This window comes from Anomaloglossus baeobatrachus, chromosome 2, assembly GCF_048569485.1.
Source record: "Anomaloglossus baeobatrachus isolate aAnoBae1 chromosome 2, aAnoBae1.hap1, whole genome shotgun sequence".
Lineage (NCBI taxonomy): Eukaryota > Metazoa > Chordata > Amphibia > Anura > Aromobatidae > Anomaloglossus > Anomaloglossus baeobatrachus.
Genome location: NC_134354.1, coordinates 139023615 through 139046587, shown reverse-complemented (window position 1 = coordinate 139046587; position 22973 = coordinate 139023615). Strand labels below are relative to the sequence as shown.

General features: G+C 43.1%; 1 protein-coding gene across 1 annotated transcript in view; it reads right to left on the bottom strand.

Annotated features, from left to right (window-relative positions):
* LOC142286278 (4-hydroxyphenylpyruvate dioxygenase) overlaps positions 1-13411 on the bottom strand; it is a 119956-nt gene extending 106545 nt beyond the window's left edge. The window contains exon 1 of the mRNA XM_075333339.1: positions 13354-13411. Within this exon, the coding sequence (XP_075189454.1) occupies positions 13354-13356 (3 nt within the window). The 5' untranslated portion in view covers positions 13357-13411. The remainder of the gene's footprint in view (positions 1-13353) is intronic.
* Between the last annotated feature and the right edge of the window lie 9562 nt (positions 13412-22973).

Below are 22973 nucleotides of genomic sequence, written 5' to 3'. Positions count from 1 at the left end.
ATAAATACTTGTTTCCATACAACATGTAATAATATATGTACATGCCAAGAAAAAAGTGTGCAGGAACAGAAATTAATGTAAAAGTATATAAAATTGTATTCATAAGTAATAAAAAAGACAAATATAACATTACAAACATATAGATACCAGGGAAACGTGTGTGTGAGCCAAGACCAAGCAAATTAGGCCACGTGAATGCGTTGAGTATTTGGTGATTTTTTTATCTCCGTGTTTTGAAGTCAAAACCAGGAGTGGGTAAATAATACAGAAGTGGTGCCCGTGTTTCTATTACACTTTTCCTCTGATTGTTTCAGTCCTGGTTTTGGCTACAAATACTGAGGTAAAAACTCATCAAATACTCAACGTGTGCACATGGCCTTAAGCAGAGTACAAAGTACCTTGTATAAAGCCTAGTGCAAGAAAAAAAATTAATTAAGGGATTCAGCATAAGGAGATCAACACCACAGTATGGAGTAGAGACAAAAACTTACTAGTAAGAAAGAAAAACGTGATTGCATTAAGAAAATAAGGTACCCCTGACAAAGCTGTGTGTGAAACGTGACTTGGATTTCATGGGTGAGCCCAATACTAGTACACTTGTCCTTTGATTTACATGTGATTTTCTTAACTATTTCTCAGCTGTACCCTATGCTCAGCATTCAATTATTTTTTTCTGTCTAGCATTTTTATTAGGGATGATTGAATACCTCAAATATTCGTCAATGTCCATATTCGCCGAATAGGTCGCCGCTTTTCGACTATTTGCGAATATTCTATGCGCAATGTAAGTCTATGGGAAACCCGAATAGTTGCCGAATAGCAGCTATTCGGGCTTCCCATAAACTTACATTGCGCATCGAATATATATATTCGACCTATTCGTCAAATATTCACAAAGCCGAATATTGCTGAAAATTTGTGATATTCGATCAGTACTAATTTTTATGCTTCTACTCCACATTGTGGTGTTGGTCAACTTCTACTGGATTTACTTGAACACATTTTTTTCATGTATTATGCTTCCATAAAATCTTTTTTTTTTGGTATAGGCTTAATTTTTCATACTTTTTTAGGAACAAAATTAGTTCAAAATTAGTGCAGAATGCATTTATTGGCAAACATGTAATAATATATGGTGGCATGCAGTATCATTCTTTGGTGGTCATTCAGTGGGAGCCTGGAGTTCCTAGCTGTGTCTCGTGTATATCTACAGTATAAGTTCTAATTATCCTAATACTCTGCATCCCAGAAATTTGTCCTGCTCACAGTGCTCAGGGAACTCTCTCCCCACAAATTACAGTAAACAGAACTTCTGAAGATTTCCTTTTGTAATCAGAATGTCAAGCACTTTTTTTGACATCTGACTGCAGAATCCTCACCCAGTAGGCAGACAGTTATGGATTAGTGTTGAGCGGACCCGGATCGGCAAAATCCGGATCCGCACTATTTGAGTGGCAGATCTGAGTCCGACCCGGACGCGGGATTCCGGGTGCACGATCCGGATCCCTTTTTTTGGGGTTTTTCTCTTTCTCTCTCTCTCTCTCTCTCTCTCTCTCCTCTCCCTCTCCCTCTCTCTCCCTCTCTCTCCCTCTCTCACTCCTCCCCCCCCCGGATTACACTCCCCATTGACATATATAGGGCCGAACTCCGGATCGGATCCGGACTTCTTCCCCAACCCGCCGGGTAGCTGCCGGACCCGGTTTTTTCACTATCCGCTCAACTCTATTATGGATCACTTTCTACTTCCGGATTCCAGTGACTTTATACATTAATCTACTTTATTGTTCCTATTTTGAGGATTTTCCTATAAAGGAAAGTCTTTTTTTATCCAATACTCCAGACTTTATGCACTTATTAAACTTATAATGGCAAATAATAATAATGCACATTCCTGCCCACTCATGAGCTGAACCTCTATGGTCCACTGTAGTATAGTGTATATTGTAGCTATAGTGTTAGTAAAAATATGTCAAAATATGTCAATCTTAAAATGCTATTTTTCTATTTCAACTTGTATTCCCTCAGAATAATCTTGCAGTCAATGTTGTATATATGAAAAAAGTATAATTTCAATTCACATTGACCCTTTTCTCCTTCTCAGTTGGTGAATATTCATAATTCTTTTCTGTAGGCCTTTCAAGACTCTTTGATCCACCAGAAGAAGGGCGGGGAATTTGCTTAGGGTTTTTGCATATGCTGGACTCCTAAACTTGGCAGTATAATGTAGGGGACTCTTAAGTGCTACTGTGCACCAACCAAATGCTGGATTACTGTGGGGAATCTGAGTAATTTACCGAACAACTGAGTATTCTAATTCAGTAGTTATTCACCTTTACATGGGGTGTTGAATAGATGTATCATCCCATATGTATTAATTATAGCCTATAACAATCAGAAATGTATAAATATAGTTATCCAGCAGCAAATTTACCCTGTAATGTGTTGTCAAATGAAAAGCAGACGCATTTCTAGGCTCTGGTAATATAATTGCCCCAATTCATCAAGAAGTTTTTGTCATTTTTTTGGCGTAAAACTGCATGAAATATTACCAAATTTTTGCTTAGCTCATAGTTGTGCAAACATTTTGTGTCTTTTGGCGCTTTCATAGCCATGTCTTATAAGGCCCTATGGATTTAGTACTGAGATCTCATTTACCAGAAAATCTGTAGGAAACCAACATAGGCAAAAATCACACATTGCACCCATTCCAATAATATCCTCAGCGTAAATTCACAGTCTGTGGATATCAAATTCAGATCAGATCAATTTATGTTGCAGATTTCTTTTACACAGAATTTTGGGAATTCTCATCAATTCTGAATCTGTAATCTGCTGCAATTTTACAGCACAGTTACATGAGAGAGAACCCTCAGGGATATTCCCACAAAGAGAATATCTAACGTGTCTTATAGGAGGATCATATTTATGTGTTCAAGGATCCAGGACCCCCAGTGTAGTTTTGTGATTTCAGTATAGAGATTGTATCACACGTATAGTTATATCATTGGCTCAGGTTCAATAACTGAAAAATGTGTTAACAAAAGATGTCAGTGTTCATAGTTACCAATATTTTACTCTCCAAAATAGGCACATTTGAGCTCTGTCGCACCAGGAAATTTATAAAACACCCACTTTTTGAGCAGATTTGTAAAGCAAACCCTTTCGCAGTCTGGTTTAAAGGACAATTCTGCCAAAATCGGGAATGTTGGTATGTGTGAAAAATTGACATCGTAACCAATCAGATTTTAGCTGTTTTTCCCCAGGGAACCTTATTGATTACTATTAGCAACACTATTTAGATAGGTTTTTTTCTGCCCTTGTTGTATTCACAAGTTTCACTTCCGCACTAGATCTGTGCCATGTGTTAAAGGACTGGGGGATTGTAGTGCAGTGATGAAAAAGCTTAGCTATGAGAAGACGACAAGATGCAAACTATCATTTGCTTTTATGTGTCTGCGCTTACTAGTCACAATATGGACGTAGCAGTCATGTGACCAGGTTTACCATCACTGTAGGTTCACCCCCACAACCACGCAGGCACATGCTACCTGGACTACTACTACCATATCCCAGGGACCCTTATCCAGACTATAACCAGTGGAGTCTCAGTCAGGTAGTTACCTGGACCAGCACCTATCTGCCTCATCATCATCCATTTCTTTGACCAATTGTGGCTCCTCTCTCCTTTTGGCTTCCACATATTACCCCAGTCCCCCCTCTCTTTTCTCTCTCTTTTTTTTCTCTCTCTTTCACCCCCTAATAGGAATCACCACATTCCTCAGGCTATCTCAGACTCCCGACCACGTCAGAGACGTGTCCACACACAGAAGACTATTGAGATATCGGTTCTGACGTAATCCAGTATATCTGCGCATGACTGTGAACCATCATATTGTCGCTTAGACACAATGACTGGATCTGATGCGTTTTCATAACAGTGCAATCCGAAATTGAATATCACACATACCTCGATGAACGCAATAATCCAGCATTTGGTCAAGCAATAGTGTCCTACACATATTCACCCACTCTGTGTCCTGTTATCCTTAAGCCTGTCCGACCTGAAGAAGGCCAAACCGGCCGAAACGTTGTTTCTGGCGGACTTTGTACAGCACTTATTGCACGTTTTTTTTCACCACAAAATAAAAAGAAAAGGATTTTTGACATCAATTCTACGCTCTCTTGTTATTCTGTGTTTCCATGGGTGATAGTTAGTGTGCCGGAGTTCTCGTACAGTCTTAGAGTGTAAGTGTGGCCATCTAGAGGCCAGTTTGTGGTACTGAACACTGGTGAAAATCTTGGTTCTGCCTAGGACAGGGAGAGAATAGGCAGTGAATAGTTAAGCTCTGTGGGAAGTCTACAGGAGGAGGAGCCAGCTGCAGGGTACAGCCTGACTCATTCCCAGTTTAATCAGTAAGAGTTAGAGTGTTGAAAGCTGTACTTGAGGGATGTCTAGCGATAAAAAGAAATGGGCAAGGCAATCAGATATCTTAGGCCAAAAAAATTGGGTGTCTGTGGCATTTATAATTTGACCTGAACCTCAGGGTCACCCTGGGAATAGAGCATGCAGGAATGACTAGTCGGGAACGGGTAGAACTTCTGTTCCCAAGTCACGAGTACCAAGCCCAAACTGTAGAGAAGATTCCAGGATTGCAGACTGAATTCAGTAGTACTAGTCCTAAAGTGGAGGATTGGAATAGACCTAGGCGAACAGGTCAACACGGGATTACCTGTAGACGAACCTTGTCTAACAGTGGTTGAAACCATTATACAGAACGGGTCCCTGTGGGTGGGATGAAACCAAGGCCATGTGTAACTCTGTGACTTTGTTGTGTGAAACTGTAGTGCCAGATAGTGAGTAGGACAACACTCAAACAGTAGCATTAGTGCCAGGAACTATGGAGTAGCCTACAGTAAAACTGTGCCTTGAAGTTATATGTACCGTACCAAAAATAGTCAAGTGTTGTGCCCGCAGTAATTATGTGTTAGAAACACTTTGTGTAAGGGGCCCTTTGCACACTACGACATCGCAGGTGCGATGTCGGTGGGGTCAAATCGAAAGTGACGCACATCCGGCGTCGCTGTCGACATCGTAGTGTGTAAAGCATTTTTGATACGATTAACGAGCACAAAAGCGTCGTAATCATATCATCGGTGTAGCGTCGGTCATTTCCATGATTTGGGAAAGACCGATGTTACGGTGTTGTTCCTCGTTCCTGCGGCATCACACATCGCTGTGTATGAAGCCGTAGGAGCGAGGAACATCTCCTACCTGCGTCCCAGCCGGCTATGCGGAAGGAAGGAGGTGGGCGGGATGTTTACGTCCCGCTCATCTCTGCCCCTCCGCTTCTATTGGCCGCCTGCCATGTGACATCGTTATGATGCCGCACGACCCGCCCCCTTAGGAAGGAGGCGGTTTGCCGGCTAGAGCGACGTCGCAGGGCAGGTGAGTACATGTGAAGCTGCTGTAGCGATAATGTTCACTACGGCAATTATCACCATGATATCGCAGCTGCGACAGGGGCGGGGACTATCGCGCTCGGCATCGCATCATCGGCTTGCGATGTCGTAGTGTGCAAAGGGCCCCTTACTATTAGTAAAAGACTGTAGATAAAGAAACCAGCATTTGTGTCTGTGACTCCCCAGCGGGAAAATCCTCGCCTGCATGATGACCTAGTTACAGTTATGACTTGCACACACAAAGACCACACACCCAGCTAGGAACTACGAGACCCAGGGCTATGGAGTTAGAGTCGTGGAGTCGGTGTCGGTATTCATTTTGGTGGAGTCGGAATAAAATGGACCGACTCCGACTCCTAAAATATATAATAAATTGGGTACAGTAGTGCAATGCAGAATGTGCTGAATATTTTTTCATAGGAATTTGGGAAAGTTATGAAATGTCCTATAAATGGCTGTTCTATTCCTAATCTAAAGGGTGCTTTACACGATGCTACATCGCTAGCCGATGCTAGCGATGCCGAGCGCGATAGCACCCGCCCCCGTCGTACGGCCGACATGTGGTGATCGCTACCGTAGCGAACATTATCGCTATGGCAGCGTCACACGCACATACCTGCTCTGCGACGTCACTGTGACCGGCGATCCGCCTCCTTTCTAAGGGGGTGGTTCGTTCAGCGTCACAGCGACATCACAGCAGCATCACTGAACCGCCGCCCAATAGAAAAGGAGGGGAGGAGATGAGCGGCCGGAACATGCCGCCCACCTCCTTCCTTCCTCCTTTTCAGGTGGAGGCAGGTAAGGAGATGTTTGTCGTTCCAGCGGCGTCACACACAGCGATGTGTGTTGCCGCAGGAATGACAAACAACATCGTACCTGTCGCTGCAGCGATATTAAGGAAATGAGCGACGTGACAACGACACCGGATGTGCGTCACTAACGAAGTGACCCCGACGATATATCGTTATCGATGTCGCAGCGTGTAAAGCACCCTTTAGGCTACATTTACACAAAGCGTTTTTGCTGCGTTTTTTGAGGATACGTTTTTCAGCTGCAAAACGAGATCAGCTTTTTAAAAAACCGCATCACCTGAAAGGTTACGGCTTTGCCTCCAACCCAAGTTAGTGTAGAGAGGTTGTTCCCTGGCCTTAAAATTATTAGGTCAGATTTGAGGTCATCTATGAAGGAGGATCTGATGGAGGCAATTCTAGTTCTTAGAACAAATTCATAGACTGCACAAATGTTATTTAGTATGTCTTTGTTGAAAACAGTTTTTTTTGCCACTTACATGGTTTATTACACAGTGTTATTATATATATATTTATATATATATACACTGTGTGCAGTATTATTAGGCAAATGAGTATTTTGATCACAGGATAATTTGACACATAGTGTCCTACTCCAAGCTGTATAGGCTTGAGAGCAGGGGTGGGATTCAGCCGGTTCTAGAGAACCGGTTGTTAAAATAGCAGCCGGTTCCCAGAACCGGCAAGAAACAGCTGTGGCGATCCGGTTCTCTGTATTCATTTGTGCTAGTGTCTCTTTAAGACACTAGCACAAATGAATCCCCTCCCCTCCGTGCCGCACTTCCTCGTTCAGTGGAGCCTGTCTGCTCCCTGACCCGGCATGCAGTGACGCGCTGACGCTGCAGAGGTGATGGCAGTGTAAGGAGGGTGTTCCTCCTCCTGCCGTCTGTCAGCGTCAGTGTGCATAGACGAGCCGCGGAGGAGGACGGGAGACACAGGAGAGGCCGCCGCTGCAGGTAAGTGCTCAGTGGGCCGAAGATGCAGGGAGAGGGGCCACATAACATGTCAGCTATATGGGGAGAAGAGCCGCATAAGATGGGAACTATATGTGGCTATATGGGGAGTGGGGCCACATAAGAGGGGAGCTATATGTGGCTATATGGGGAGAGGGGCCACATAAGAGGGGAGCTATATGTGGCTATATGGGGAGAGGGGCCATATAAGAGGGGAGCTATATGTGGCTATATGGGGAGAGGGGTCACATAAGAGGGGAGCTAAATGTGGCTATATAGGGAGAGGGGCCACATAAGAGGGGAGCTATATGTGGCTATATGGGGAGAGGGGCCATATAAGAGGGGAGCTATATGTGGCTATATGGGGAGAGGGGCCACATAAGAGGGGAGCTATATGTGGCTATATGAGGAGAGGAGGCCATAATAGGATGGTATTTGCATGGAAAAAGGGGCCATAATGGGATGGGATCTGCAGGGGGAAAGAGGCCATAATGGGACGGGATCTGCAGGGGGAAAGGGGCCATAATGGTACAGGATCTGCAGGGGAAAGCGGCCATAATGGAAAAATAAATGTATTCAGCTCACCCCTCTTCACTCTAGGATCCACCACCGATGCACGGAACGCCCTGGCCCGGGCGGAAAGACACAGTCATGGAGAGAAAAAAATATCCAGCATCGGAAGACGGAGAGATTAGTATAAAACTGAGAATTTTATTAAATCCATTAAAAACAGGATGCAACACGCAAAAGGAGCATGGGGACACACAGTGAAAAACACGAGACTTATCCTACGCGTTTCAACCTTACGGTCTTAGTCATGACTAAGACCGTAAGGTTGAAACGCGTAGGATAAGTCTCGTGTTTTTCACTGTGTCCCCATGCTCCTTTTGCGTGTTGCATCCTGTTTTTAATGGATTTAATAAAATTCTCAGTTTTATACTAATCTCTCCGTCTTCCGATGCTGGATATTTTTTTCTCTCCATGAAAGCGGCCATAATGGGATGGGATCTGCAGGGGGAAAGAGGACAAAATGGGATGGAATCTGCAGAGGGAAAGTGGCCATAATGGGACAGGATCTGCAGGGGAAAGTGGCCATAATGGGATGGGATCTGCAGGGGGAAAGGGGCCATAATGGGATGGGATCTGCAGGGGGAAAGGGGCCATAATGGGATGGGATCTGCAAAGGGAAAGGGGCCATAATGGGATGGGATCTGCAGGCGGAAAGGGGCCATAATGGGATGGGATCTGCTGGGGAAAGAAGCCACATGGGATCGGATCTGCAGGGGGAAAGAGGCCATAATGGGATGGGATCTGCTGGGGAAAGAGGCCATAATGGGATGGGATCTGCAGGGGGAAAGAGGCCATAATGGGATGGGATCTGCTGGGGAAAGAGGCCATAATGGGATGGGATCTGCTGGGGAAAGAGGCCACATGGGATGGGATCTGCAGGGGGGGAGAGACCACATGGGATGGAATCTGCAGGAGGCAAGAGACCACATGGGATGAGACCTGTATGGGAAAGGACGTCCGTTCCAATTTTAGCAGGGCTCCTTTAGTAATAATTTTTAAAAACTGTAGAAAAACCGTTTAATACAATAAGACTGACAGTGACTGGAACAACTGGTGCTGGACAGGAGAGTGACTGTAGAGGAGGGGAAGAAGAGGAAAGAGATTATACTTTAAATTACTTGTATTTTTAGGTTGAGGAAAGTGCGTGAAAATGGGTGTGGCTAACAAAATGGGTGTGGTTACAGAATGGGTGTGGTTTTCAAATGGGCGAGGTTTACAGAGAACCTGTTAAAAATTTGAATCCCACCCCTGCTTGAGAGCCAACTACGAATTAAGTAAATCAGGTGATGTGCATCTCTGTAATGAGGAGGGGTGTGGTGTAATGACATCAACACCCTATATAAGGTGTGCTTAATTATTAGGCAACTTCCTTTCCTTTGGCAAAATGGGTCAGAAGAGAGATTTGACAGGCTCTGAAAAGTCCAAAATGGTGAGATGTCTTGCAGAGGGATGCAGTAGTCTTGAAATTGCCAAAGTTTTGAAGCGTGACCACCGAACAATCAAGCATTTCATGGCAAATAGCCAACAGGGTCGCAAGAAGTGTGTTGGGCAAAAAAAGCGCAAAATAACTGCCAATTAATTGAGGAAACTCAAGCGTGAAGCTGCCAAGATGCCATTTGCCAACCAGTTTGGCCATATTTCAGAGCTGCAACATTACTGGAGTATCAAAAAGCACAAGGTGTGCTATACTCAGGGACATGGCCAAGGTAAGGAAGGCTAAAAATGACCAACTTTGAACAAGAAACATAAGATAAAGCGTCAAGACTGGGCCAAGAAATATCTTAAGAATGATTTTTCAAAGACAGATGAAACGAGAGTGACTCTTGATGGGCCAAATGGATGGGCCAGAGGCTGGATCAGTAAAGGGCAGAGAGCTCCACTCCGACTCAGACGCCAACAAGGTGGAGGTGGGGTACTGGTATGGGCTTGTGTCATCAAAGATGAACTTGTGGGACTTTTTCGTGTTGAGGATCGAGTGAAGCTCAACTCCCAGACCTACTGCTAGTTTCTGGAAGACAACTTCTTCAGGCAGTGGTACAGGAAGAAGTCAGTATCGTTCAAGAAAAACATGATTTTCATGCAGGACAATGCTCCATCACTTGCATCCAACTACTCTAGAGTGTGGCTGGCCAGTAAAGGTCTAAAAGATGAAAAAATAATGACATGGCCCCCTTGTTCACCTGATCTGAACCCCATAAAGAACCTGTGGTCACTCATAAAATGTAAGATCTACAGGGAGGGAAAACAGTACACCTCTCAGAACAGTGTCTGGGAGGCTGTGGTGGTTGCTGCATACAATGTTGATCGTAAACAGATCAAGCAACTGACAGAATCTATGGATGGTAGGCTGTTGAGTGTCATCATAAAGAAAGTACAGGAAGAAGTCGGTATCGTTCAAGAAAAACATGATTTTCATGCAGGACAATGCTCCATCACTTGCATCCAACTACTCTAGAGTGTGGCTGGCCAGTAAAGGTCTAAAAGATGGAAAAAATAATGACATGGCCCCCTTGTTCACCTGATCTGAACCCCATAGAGAACCTGTGGTCACTCATAAAATGTAAGATCTACAGGGAGGGAAAACAGTACACCTCTCAGAACAGTGTCTGGGAGGCTGTGGTGGTTGCTGCATACAATGTTGATCGTAAACAGATCAAGCAACTGACAGAATCTATGGATGGTAGGCTGTTGAGTGTCATCATAAAGAAAGGTGGCTATATTGGTCACTAATTTTTTAGGGTTTGGTTTTTGCATGTCGTAAATGTTTATTTCTAAATTTTATGCAGTTATATTGGTTTACCTGGTGAAAATAAACAAGTGAGATGGGAATATATTTGGTTTTTATTAAGTTGCCTAATAATTCTGCACAGTAAGTTACCTGCACAAACAGATGACCTCCTAAGATAGCCAAATCTAAAAAAAACCCACTACAACTTCCAAAAATATTAAGCTTTGATACTTATGAGTCTTTTGGGTTGATTGAGAACATAGTTGTTGATCAATAATAAAAAAATCCTCTAAAATACAACTTGCCTAATAATTCTGCATATTACATATTATATATTACATAATAACATTATATATTAAAGTATATTACATATTTACAATTTATTACAGTTTTTTGTGTTCTAAAGTTGTATTCCAATCAATATAAATTATGTTCTAACTATCTTGATTATTGTATCATAAAAATGATTAAATGTCTGATGTTCACATTGTACTACAAAAAGGTACCCATACAGGAAGCGGATCCTATGCCACGGCCACATGCAAGTGTGGCCAAAGTGACCCTGATCAGAAGTGTACGTGTAGGACGAGGCCCCCACACCGTCAAGGAGGAGAAGACAGTTAACTGGGCTACGTAAACACTGGACCAACTCTAATAGAGAAATATTGGGTCAAATTTCTGAAGGAGCATGGGTGGTTTGCGGTGGTGGTCATGGAGGCTAAGTTAATGGCCAAGGATCTGCTGGGGTGAGCCTGGCCCCAGCCAGGAGTACCAACAGCAAGGCCCCTGGAATTCTTCCCATTGGCTGTGCCTGCTTGGCAGTGCAGTGGCGAGACCAATCCCTCACCTCCTGATCCCCTGGGTGCCGCCTTGTAGACAGTGGGACCCTCGATCATAGTACATTTAAGCCAGGCAGCCAATTCGGCTGCCTAGGTGCAGGTGACCAACCTAAAACAGACCTGGGTCTTAGCTTGGTCAGGTTGTTATGTGAGTGGCCGTAAGAAAAGCTGGATAAACAACTCGCCCCCTTGTTGTGACAGTTGCATGAAGACTGGCAGGCGTGTTCCACGTCCCGCTAGGAGACTCGGCTCCCTGAAGTCAGTCAGGTTGCGGACTAACTACAGCGGTACTGTACTTGTCCTAAAGTAGAGGTTTAAGAAAGACCTGGTTGAACAGGTCAGCACGGAATCACCAGAAGATGAGCCTTGTCCGACAGCGGTGGAAACCATAATACAGAATGGGTCCTTGTGGGTTGAATGAGAGCTTGGCCATGCGGGACACTATGACTTTATTGCGTGAAGCCCGTAGTGCCAGACAATGAAGAGGAGGACACTAAAACAGTAGCAGTAGTACCAGGAACTATGAAGCAGCCTGCAGTAAAACTGTGTTTTGAAGTTAAATGTATCATACCGAAAAGACTCAAGTGTTGTGCTAGCATAAATGGTGTGTCAGAATTTAAAATAATGTATGAAACTGTTAGTAAAAGACTTTTGAGTAAGAAGTGTCCGAGTATATGACTTTCCTGCAGGAAAATCTTGTTCTTCGCGATGCCTAGTTACAGGTATGGATTGCACACACAAAGAACACACATCCAGCCAGGAACACAAAGACCAATTCTGGCTGGAATAAGCAAGTAGTCATGCAAAACCACTGTTACTCACTTTAGGGATGTCTCTGTATACAATCCAGTGACCAAAATAATGTGCATTTTACTGAAATTACTAGTGGTGAGTGCCACTCCTCTTGCTCTTTTTCTGGATTTTCATGAAAAAGCAAAGCTGCCTCTACTTACAGTATTAGAGAGGAGTGCACAGTTTGGGTGAGCCCATGACTGACGATGCTGCAGGTTTGAACTTTCAATCAAAGAGGAAACCAGGAGCGCACCATACCCTGCCAAGCAGGAAGTCAGTAGGCCCGGCATTGGTGCGCTCATGGACAGCAAATGTAGAGTAAAACCTTTCTAAGTCACAAATTCAGTATGTTAAAGGGTTATCCTGTGAAAACAATCATTGTGTAGGTGATAAGTCATTGGGGATTGAAAGCAAGAGACCCACACTGGCAACATAGGGAATTTTTATCCCCATTACAAAATGGTGCAGTAGTCAGACTTCCAACCGCCGCTCTATTACTTCTCTTTGGGGCAGCTCCATAGGGAATGGCCATGCGCGCTGCCACTCCATCCTAATGGGAATAAAAGTGCCCTGTTCTGTTGATCGGTGCGAGTCCCAGTGGTCGAATTCCCAGTGATCAACAGCTTCTCTTCCATGGGCAACCCCCGTAATTATGTCAAGTGTATCAAGAAAGATTCCTACTGTTGTAGATAAAACAGTACCGTGTGTAATTAATAATAAATGTTCTTAATGATAAAAGTACACAGATTTGCTATTGATGAATGGGAAAGTTGATTGTAGTGCACATAAATAAAAAATAAATAATATGATCTGTATTCGTGTGAAATCCCTCAAATATTATAATACTTCAATACATTGACCCATAAGCATAGCAATGAATTTAATACCTCCCAACAGTCAGCCATTGAGATTTAATGAATATAAAGAAATATGTCATCTAATCTGGCCTTGTATTAGATGCTTTCACATATGCAGCTTTTTAACCGCTGTGCAGTTTTATTTTTACATTAAATAGCTTTATGTTTTCTGTCCTGGGTGTCATGCCAGATACGTAGGAGCTGTATAGTCACACAGTTGCATACATTTACAGTATACATTTAGCAAATGTGATATGAACAGAATGTAACTTGGTTGAATTTGAGATTAACAAAAGTATGGCTTGGTATAAAATAAATAAAATAATCCTATTGTTCAGTACTTACCATTATGTCAACTGTTGTAACTGTGCCGCTACTTTATCTCCCACTAATAGTTTGTAGATAACTCAAAGGACAGTTTGATGGAGATGGTTCACGTATAAACCATTGTAAAAACACGGTGATTGGCCAGCTGAAATACACCCTCTGACCCTCCACCCACAAAGAAATCCTTTTTTGAGTGTTACTTTAACCTGTCCCGGGTCCCTCACCTTTCCCCTCAAATTGTGCAACTCTACTTAACCACATTATTACTAACTTGAACCTGGTGCTACTGAAAACAGGCGACAAACACACCCAAATTAAAAATGAGTTCTAAATATTGTCTTAAAGAAAAAAATAACATACACAAAACACATAACAATAGTAAAAAAAATAATACTACTGTAGAAACCAAAATAATACTTTTGCAATTCTTGTAATGCTGGCCATTCATATCAGATATATGTCATTGTCAAAATCAAGGCAGCTCAACTATTCTATGACATCTGCTGTGGGGAAAAGGTAAGTCTAAAGGCCGCTTCACACGCCACGATTTATTTAACGATCTAATGAGCGACGTGACATGCCCAGATCGTAGTTACGATTTGCCGAAATCGCACATAGGTCGTTTATTAGCGGTCACACGTAACGATCTCACAAGCGACGCCAAATCGTTCAGCGATATATTGTTTGACCAAGGTGGTCGTGTGGATGTTGTTCGACGTTGGCAGGGTGTCAAACGTACCAATATGTCTGCTGCAATCCAAACGACGAACAATATTTTGAAAATGAACGATGTGTCAACGATCAACGATTTTCAACCTATTTGCGATTGTTCGGAGTGGGACATAGGTGTCACACGCAACGACGTCGCTAACGATGCCGGATGTGAGTCACAGAAACCGTGACCCCGCCGACATATCGTCAGATAAATCGTAGCGTGTAACGCCGCCTTTAGGCCACATTCAGACTTACATGTTTTCACATACAGTTAGGTCCAGAAATATTTGGACAGTGACACAATTTTCGCGAGTTGGGCTCTGCATGCCACCACATTGGATTTGAAATGAAACCTCTACAACAGAATTCAAGTGCAGATTGTAACGTTTAATTTGAAGGTTTGAACAAAAATATCTGATAGAAATTGTAGGAATTGTACACATTTCTTTACAAACAGTCCACATTTTAGGAGGTCAAAAGTAATTGGACAAATAAACCAAACCCAAACAAAATATTTTTATTTTCAATATTTTGTTGCGAATCCTTTGGAGGCAATCACTGCCTTAAGTCTGGAACCCATGGACATCACCAAACGCTGGGTTTCCTCCTTCTTAATGCTTTGCCAGGCCTTTACAGCCGCAGCCTTCAGGTCTTGCTTCTTTGTGGGTCTTTCCGTCTTAAGTCTGGATTTGAGCAAGTGAAATGCATGCTCAATTGGGTTAAGATCTGGTGATTGACTTGGCCATTGCAGAATGTTCCACTTTTTTGCACTCATGAACTCCTGGGTAGCTTTGGCTGTATGCTTGGGGTCATTGTCCATCTGTACTATGAAGCGCCGTCTGATCAACTTTGCGGCATTTGGCTGAATCTGGGCTGAAAGTATATCCCGGTACACTTCAGAATTCATCCGGCTACTCTTGTCTGCTGTTATGTCATCAATAAACACAAGTGACCCAGTGCCATTGAAAGCCATGCATGCCCATGCCATCACGTTGCCTCCACCATGTTTTACAGAGGATGTGGTGTGCCTTGGATCATGTGCCATTCCCTTTCTTCTCCAAACTTTTTTCTTTCCATCATTCTGGTATAGGTTGATCTTTGTCTCATCTGTCCATAGAATACTTTTCCAGAACTGAGCTGGCTTCATGAGGTGTTTTTCAGCAAATTTAACTCTGGCCTGTCTATATTTGGAATTGATGAATGGTTTGCATCTAGATGTGAACCCTTTGTATTTACTTTCATGGAGTCTTCTCTTTACTGTTGACTTAGAGACAGATACACCTACTTCACTGAGAGTGTTCTGGACTTCAGATGATGTTGTGAACGGGTTCTTCTTCACCAAAGAAAGTATGCGGCGATCATCCACCACTGTTGTCATTCGTGGACGCCCAGGCCTTTTTGAGTTCCCAAGCTCACCAGTCAATTCCTTTTTTCTCAGAATGTAACCGACTGTTGATTTTGCTACTCCAAGCATGTCTGCTATCTCTCTGATGGATTTTTTCTTTTTTTTCAGCCTCAGGATGTTCTGCTTCACCTCAATTGAGAGTTTCTTAGACCGCATGTTGTCTGGTCACAGCAACAGCTTCCAAATGCAAAACCACACACCTGTAATCAACCCCAGACCTTTTAACTACTTCATTGATTACAGGTTAACGAGGGAGACGCCTTCAGAGTTAATTGCAGTCCTTAGAGTCCCTTGTCCAATTACCTTTGGTCCCTTGAAAAAGAGGAGGCTATGCATTACAGAGCTATGATTCCTAAACCCTTTCTCCGATTTGGATGTGAAAACTCTCATATTGCAGCTGGGAGTGTGCACTTTCAGCCCATATTATATATATAATTGTATTTCTGAACATGTTTTTGTAAACAGCTAAAATAACAAAACTTGTGTCACTGTCCAAATATTTCTGGACCTAACTGTACATGTTTTATCCTTGTTATACCTGGGTAGAACTCATACCTATTATAATCTAAGGAGCTCTTCACATCTCCATGTTTATTTGCGGACTCTGTGTCTATTTCAAGTGTTTATTTCTGTTATTGTTGATGATTATGGCTTACAGCCAATGAAAATCCAGAAGTCATTATCTCAGAACATTAGAATATTATATAAGATCAACTGAAAAAATGATTTTAAACTCAGAAATGTTGGCGACTACTGAAAAGTCTGTACAGTAAATGCACTCAATAACTTGGTCGGGGCTCCTTTTCCATGAATTACTGCATGAATGCTGCATGGCATGGAGGTGATCAGCCTGTGGCACTGCTGAGGTGTTATGGAAGCCTAGGTTGCTTTGATAGCAGCCTTCAGCTCGGCTGCATTGTTGGGTCTGGTGTCTCTCATCTTCCTCTTGACAATACCCCATAGAGTCTCTATGGGGTTTAGGTCAGGCGAGCTTGCTGTCCAATCAAGCACAGTGATACTGTGGTTATTAAACCAGGTATTGCTACCTTTGGCAGTGTGGACAGGTGCCAAGTCCTGCTGAAAAATGAAATTTCCATTTCCAAAAAGCTTGTCGGCAGAGGGAAGCATGAAGTGCTCTACAATTTCCTGGTAGACGGCTGCGCTGACTTTGGTCTTGATAAAACTCAGTGTACCTACACCAGCAGATGACATGGCTCCCCAAACCAACACTGCTTGTGGAAACTTCACACTATACCTCAAGCAGCTTGGATTGTGATCACTCCACTCTTCCTCAAGACTCCGGAACCTTGATTTCCAAATGAAACGCAAAATTTACTTTCATCTGAAAACAACACCTTGGACCACCGAGCAACAGTCCAGATCTTTTTTTCCTTGGACCAGGTAAGACACTTCTGGCGTTGTCTATTGGTCATGAATGGCTTCACACAAAGCATGCGACAGTTGTAGCCCATGTCCTGGATACGTCTGTGTGTGGTGTCTCTTGAAGCTCTGACTCCAGCAGTAGTCCACTCCTTGTGAATCTCCCCCAAATTTTTGAATGGCCTTTTCTTAAAGGGAACCTGTCACCACTTTTTTGCCCTATAAGCTGCGGCCACCACCACCACTCTCGCCGGTCCTGCGCAGGCACACTACAATACTTTGATCTGCCCTGCTCTGGGCAGATCAAAGTGCGCCTGTTTAGGACCTGAATGCCGGACCCGTCATGCACTGCAGCTAGAGAAGGTGCACAAAGATGGACAAAAGAGGCGGCATCGGCATCAGCACCGGAGATGCCTATATGGCCAACCACGCGACTGTTAGGCAAGTATGATAAAAGGTTTTTTTTATGTCATACCCCGGCCTGGGCTCTTATATACTGCATGTTAGAATGCTGTATATAAGAGCCCGGTGGTGGTGGCCGCAGCTTATAGGCCAAAAAAGTGGTGACAGCATCCCTTTAACAATCCTATCAAGGCTGCGGTTATCCTGGTTACTTGTGCACCTTTTTCTATCACACTTTTTCCTTCCACTCAACTTTCCATTAATATGCTTGGATACTGCACTCTGTGAACAGCCAGCTTCTTTAGCAATTACCTTTTGTGCCTTACCCTCCTTGTGAAGTGTGTCAATAACTGCCTTCTGGACATGTCAAGTCAGCGGTTTTCCCCATGATTGTGTAAACTACTGTACTAGACTAATGGACCATATTAAACACTTAGCAAGCCTTTGCAGGTGTTTTCTGCTAATTAGTCTTATTTTTTTGAGATAATGACTTTTGGGTTTCATTGGCTGTAAGCCATAATCATCAACATTAACAGAAATAAACGATTATAAACCTCTGTATAATATGTTTCCCTTTTTGTATTGAATTACTGAAATAAAGTAACTTTTTGATATTCTAATTTATTGAGAAGCACTTGTACATCCGTACAATAAGGAATAACGTTTGGAACACCATTCTAAGTCTGAACTGGGTGCAAAAACCTTAAAAACATCACTATGGGGAGATAAGGTATGCACACCAGTGACTATGTAAGGGGAATACATGGAATAGCAGAAACTGCTGTGTGAATACTGACTTGAAAAATCCAATAGCTATATGTAAGAGTGAAAATGTGAAAAATGGAATCTGCATTACTGCCATGAATATATGAATCAAGAGAAATTTAGCTACTGAATTGATCAATGCAATAGAGCCCCAACACTACGCCAAAGTATTTCTCTACGTTGGGGTCCCTAGCTTGTGTGTGTCCTCTCATGCAGTTAAAAAAACTTACCGTGTATGGGAAGCTGAGACCCAGGCTATTTATGCGTATGATATGGATTGGCAATAGGTGTGGTTGGGGAGGGTTCCCAAACGAAAAACTACTAACAATAAGGAATAACGTTTGGAACACCATTCTAAGTCTGAACTGGGTGCAAAAACCTAAAAAACATCACTATGGGGAGATAAGGTATGCACACCAGTGACTATGTAAGGGGAATACATGGAATAGCAGAAACTGCTGTGTGAATACTGACTTGAAAAATCCAATTTTGCACCCAGTTCAGACTTAGAATGGTGTTCCAAACGTTATTCCTTATTTGTTAGTAGTTTTTCGTTTGGGAACCCTCCCCAACCACACCTATTGCCAATCCAAATCATACGCATAAATAGCCTGGGTCTCAGCTTCCCATACACGGTAAGTTTTTTAACTGCATGAGAGGACACACACAAGCTAGGGACCCCAACGTAGAGAAATACTTTGGCGTAGTGTTGGGGCTCTATTGCATTGATCAATTCAGTAGCTAAATTTCTCTTGATTCATATGTTCATGGCAGTAATGCAGATTCCATTTTTCACTCTTACATATAGCTATTGGATTTTTCAAATCAATATGTTCATCCGTACAAGCATCCTGCCATTACAAACATCTGAATGACATTTTAAGCTTTTCAACTATTTTAAGACAATTCTCTGCAGAATTATGTGGATTTCATTCTGAACTTCTATCTTGTAAAGTTAACGGTAGAAGACTTTACTTTCCAGTAGAAGAAAGTTACTTTGATGAGATAAAACATAGCAGAACCACCAAAACTGTAGCACACTCTAGTGGTAGATGATTAGATGACAATGATAAAGGCATAAAGCGGAAATGCGTCTTGTTCTGCGTTTACAGCAGTAATATTTTTTTCCATCTCTGCCTGAATTAACTTGTCATATGCTGCTGATATTTTTTATCAAATTTTGAAATAAAGAAGAATATTTTATATTTCATCTACTACTGAGCTCGCTGGATTTTGTGTTTCCTCTTCATATTAAGTGTTGGCAAGACCTCCTGCCATTCAATCCGATGCAGAGCCTTCTCATGAAATAGCAGTATATCCACTGGACTTTTCTGTATGATAAGCTGGCTTCCTTCCGTTTTTTCATGATTAGATTTTGGCGATATATTTCTAAGAGTGAAACTAGAAAATTCTGATTAAAAATGTCTTCTATTTATATAAGCTTCACTATATGACATGTGCCATTTTTATGTCTGTAAGGGCGTGTTCACACGTTGCATAACTCCTGTGGTTTTTCATTTTCTGCCGCTGTCTGCACCAAATTGTACAATAACAATCTCCTCTGGAAATTCCATTTTTGCTGCATATTTTATGTCTTTTCCCCATTATTTTATTTTTTTGGTGCAGATGTGAATCTGTGTTTTTATATTACAGAAAATCTCTAGTTCTGCACTTAAAAAAAAGTAACTGCACTTTTCTTCTGCGTTTTTTTTAGCTCCACATAGAACCCTCTAGAGAAAAAAAACAAAACACCAAAACAGCAGACATCAGTGGCCTCTTTTCATGACAATCACATCCATTTTGCTTGGACAGTTAAATATAGCAGAATATAGGTGCAAAAAAAAACAGCAGTAAAAATACAGCATTTATGCTACATGTGAACACTGAGTACATGTCCAAGCAAAGTGGTTGTGATTTCATGAAATATCCAGCCCGCTGAGCGGCTTAAGGCCCTGTGCCCACACTGTGTATTTTGATGCAGATTTTCAGAAATCTGCACCAAAATCTGCATGTCCATTGTGAAGCCAGAAAAGTCTATGAAAATTCCGAATTGCTGTGCCCACGTTGAGTATTTTTCCCTTGCGTATTTGGTGCAGATTTCTTTTTTTCTTCACCAAATCTGCATCAAATACGCGAGGGAAAAATAAGCAACATGGGCACAGCACTTCTGAATTCTCATAAGCTTTGCTGGCTTCACAAAGCACATGCAGATTTTGCTGCAGATTTCTGAAATTACGCGTCAAAACTACACAGCGTGGGCACTAGACCTAAAGATGCCCCTGAACTATACAGTTTTGGTGTTTGGTGAAAATAAATATTTTTTTTTCTTAAATATTTTTTTCTCTTTTCTCTACAGTAGTTTTATAGGAAGAAAAGAATCTGACTTTTTCCTTCAATTACACAGAGATATACATTATATATATATCTATATCTCTATGTAACTGTTAATTTACTTCTGGTTTCTCTGACTGCAATACAGGTCAAGATTTTGAAACCACCTATGCTGCTCAGTATTGGCAGTGGCTCAATGGTAGAGCTGCTGCCTATGGACACAGAGCTCACAAACTCATGAGTTCTAGTCCAAGAAACTAGAGCAGATAAGAATTTAATTTATACACTGAACTGAGTTAATTTATTCACTGCACTGAACACCAGGACTGTGGGGGGGAGAGCCCTCAAATCAGGACAGTCCCGTTGAATCCGGGACAGTTTGGAGGTATGATAGTGTGCACAAAAAACCTCCCCCTGCTCTTCCTCCTCTGAAAGTGCTTTGTTTTTGGCTGGCTGCATGTGGGAGGCGGGCCGAACTCAGTTACTTCCTAGGAGGTTCAGGTCATGTCTCGGTCCTGAACTGAACTTTATCTAATGTATGAACGTGACAAACTAAACTTCCACGGGTCTGCTCATCGCTAGTCTTAACTTGTCAGGCCTCGGTCCTGTTTTGTCCCCATCTACATTGAGGCTGGTTGACACAAGGTGAGGTTTTAATATTAGTTTGATAGGAATATCCCTATTGGGGTATATCTTGTCATGATGGGATGGTTTTACTATTATTTTTTTAAATTAAATAAAAAATAGTGTTACTAAGAACCCTATGTTATTTATATGTACTATTATCTGTAGTACCTGACGTTGCCTGGGATAGTATTTAAGTGTCTCTCTCCCTCTTGATCTGTCTCCCTCTCTGTCTGTCTCCCTCTCTCTGTCTGTCTCTCTCCCTGTCTGTCTGTCTCTCTCTGTCTCTCGATCTCTCTCGGTCTGTCTCTCGATCTCTCTGTCTTTCTCTCTCTGTTTCTCTATCTCTGTCTCTCTGTTTCTGTCTCTATCCATCTCTCTCTCTGTCTCTCTCTATCCATGTCTCTCTCTGTTTGTCTCTCTCTGTCTCTCTCCATCTGTTTGTCTCAGTCTCTCTCTATCCATCTCTCTGACCCCCTCTCTCTCTCTGTAGGTTTGTCTCTCTATCAGTCTCTCTCTCTCCCTGTCTCTCTATCCGTCTCTCCGCCAAAATCATATTAACAGACACATAAGCTTCTTATACTATGAATGTCCTTCGTTGCCTATAGCAACCAATCACAGCTCCTATTAATGACCTGTAGCTCCCAGCTCCATTGACTTTCATGTAAGCAGTTTTTTTTGGCAAATAACTGTAAAGCGCGGGGTTAAATTTTCCCCTCTAAATGTAGTCTATGATGTTCCCTGAGTAAAATTAGGTGTCTGTGCAAAATTTCGTGATTGTAAATAAGATGGTGAGGATTCCTTTAGCGGACATACATACACACACATACATACATACATTTGTGGCGCCCCTGAGGCTCAGGTCGCCACAGGGTACTGCACCCCACTCAGGGTGTGATGCTGATCATGGATCCAAAAGGAGGTCGGTACCAGTATCATCATCCACAACCACATACACACATGGGTTGCCCCTTCCCCACTGGGAATTGGGCTAGGGTCGGGTATAAAAGGGGTTTCCAACAGTGTGTGGAATTTACAGGATGCCATCACAACAGGTTCCCCAATCCACTAGCTTAGGACCTGGGTAGGGGGAGTTAGGAGTCACACACACAGTTTACTAAATTTAGAGAGTTCTGCAGCAGGAGTGACAGTGAGCAGATGTCTTTTCCAGTAGCTCCTGTGGGACATAGGAGTTTAACGGTCGCTGAGGAGGATACCGTGTTGGTTCCCCCGGGGCCAGCGCTGTACAGGGTGCAGCACCCTAGGGTGGTGTAATTCCACATTGCATCACCAGATTCTGCCGGGCGTATAAGTTCCACGCTTCTTCGACCACCCAAGTTTCCAGAGCCAGGTGGCATATAGGACTCCCGGGGATCCCCACTACTGGCATCGCGAACAGTAATCTACCTAGTACGGAAGGGACTCTAAGTGCTTCAAGCTACAGGGACCTGCACTACAAAGCGCAGTGAGGAAGGGACCGCAGACTACCACACTGGTTCTGACCTCCCGCGGATTCGGGATCGACCTGAGCCCATCACGGCAGTGACCAGTTGTGAGTAAACTACACCTTGAACCCACAGAGACAGTGTTGGCTCATCCTTACCGGTGCCACCGCTCAGCGCTTAGGCGCCAACGGCCAATACTACCCTCATCATCCACCCGGGGCCTGCTCCGCCTGTGGGAAGCGACACCATCCCGGCTGCCTTCCCAACTGCCCCAGAGAGGAACCCGGCAGCGGTGGCTACTACTGGCTGCATACCACAGGTGGCGTCACGATAAACCTTTCCCAATACATCGCTTCCCCCACCATTCAACTGTAATCCTAGGGGCAATGGAACCGGCCAAGGCCATCCAGTGACATCGCCTGACCCGACCTGAAATGGCCAGGCAACAAGTAGGTTAACCACCTGCCCCGTGGGGGTGCTACACATACACTCAGCTTTATGTATTAGACTAGCTGTAGTACTCGGGCGATCTCTCTGTCTCTCTCCCAGTCGCTGTCTGTCTCTTTCCTTGT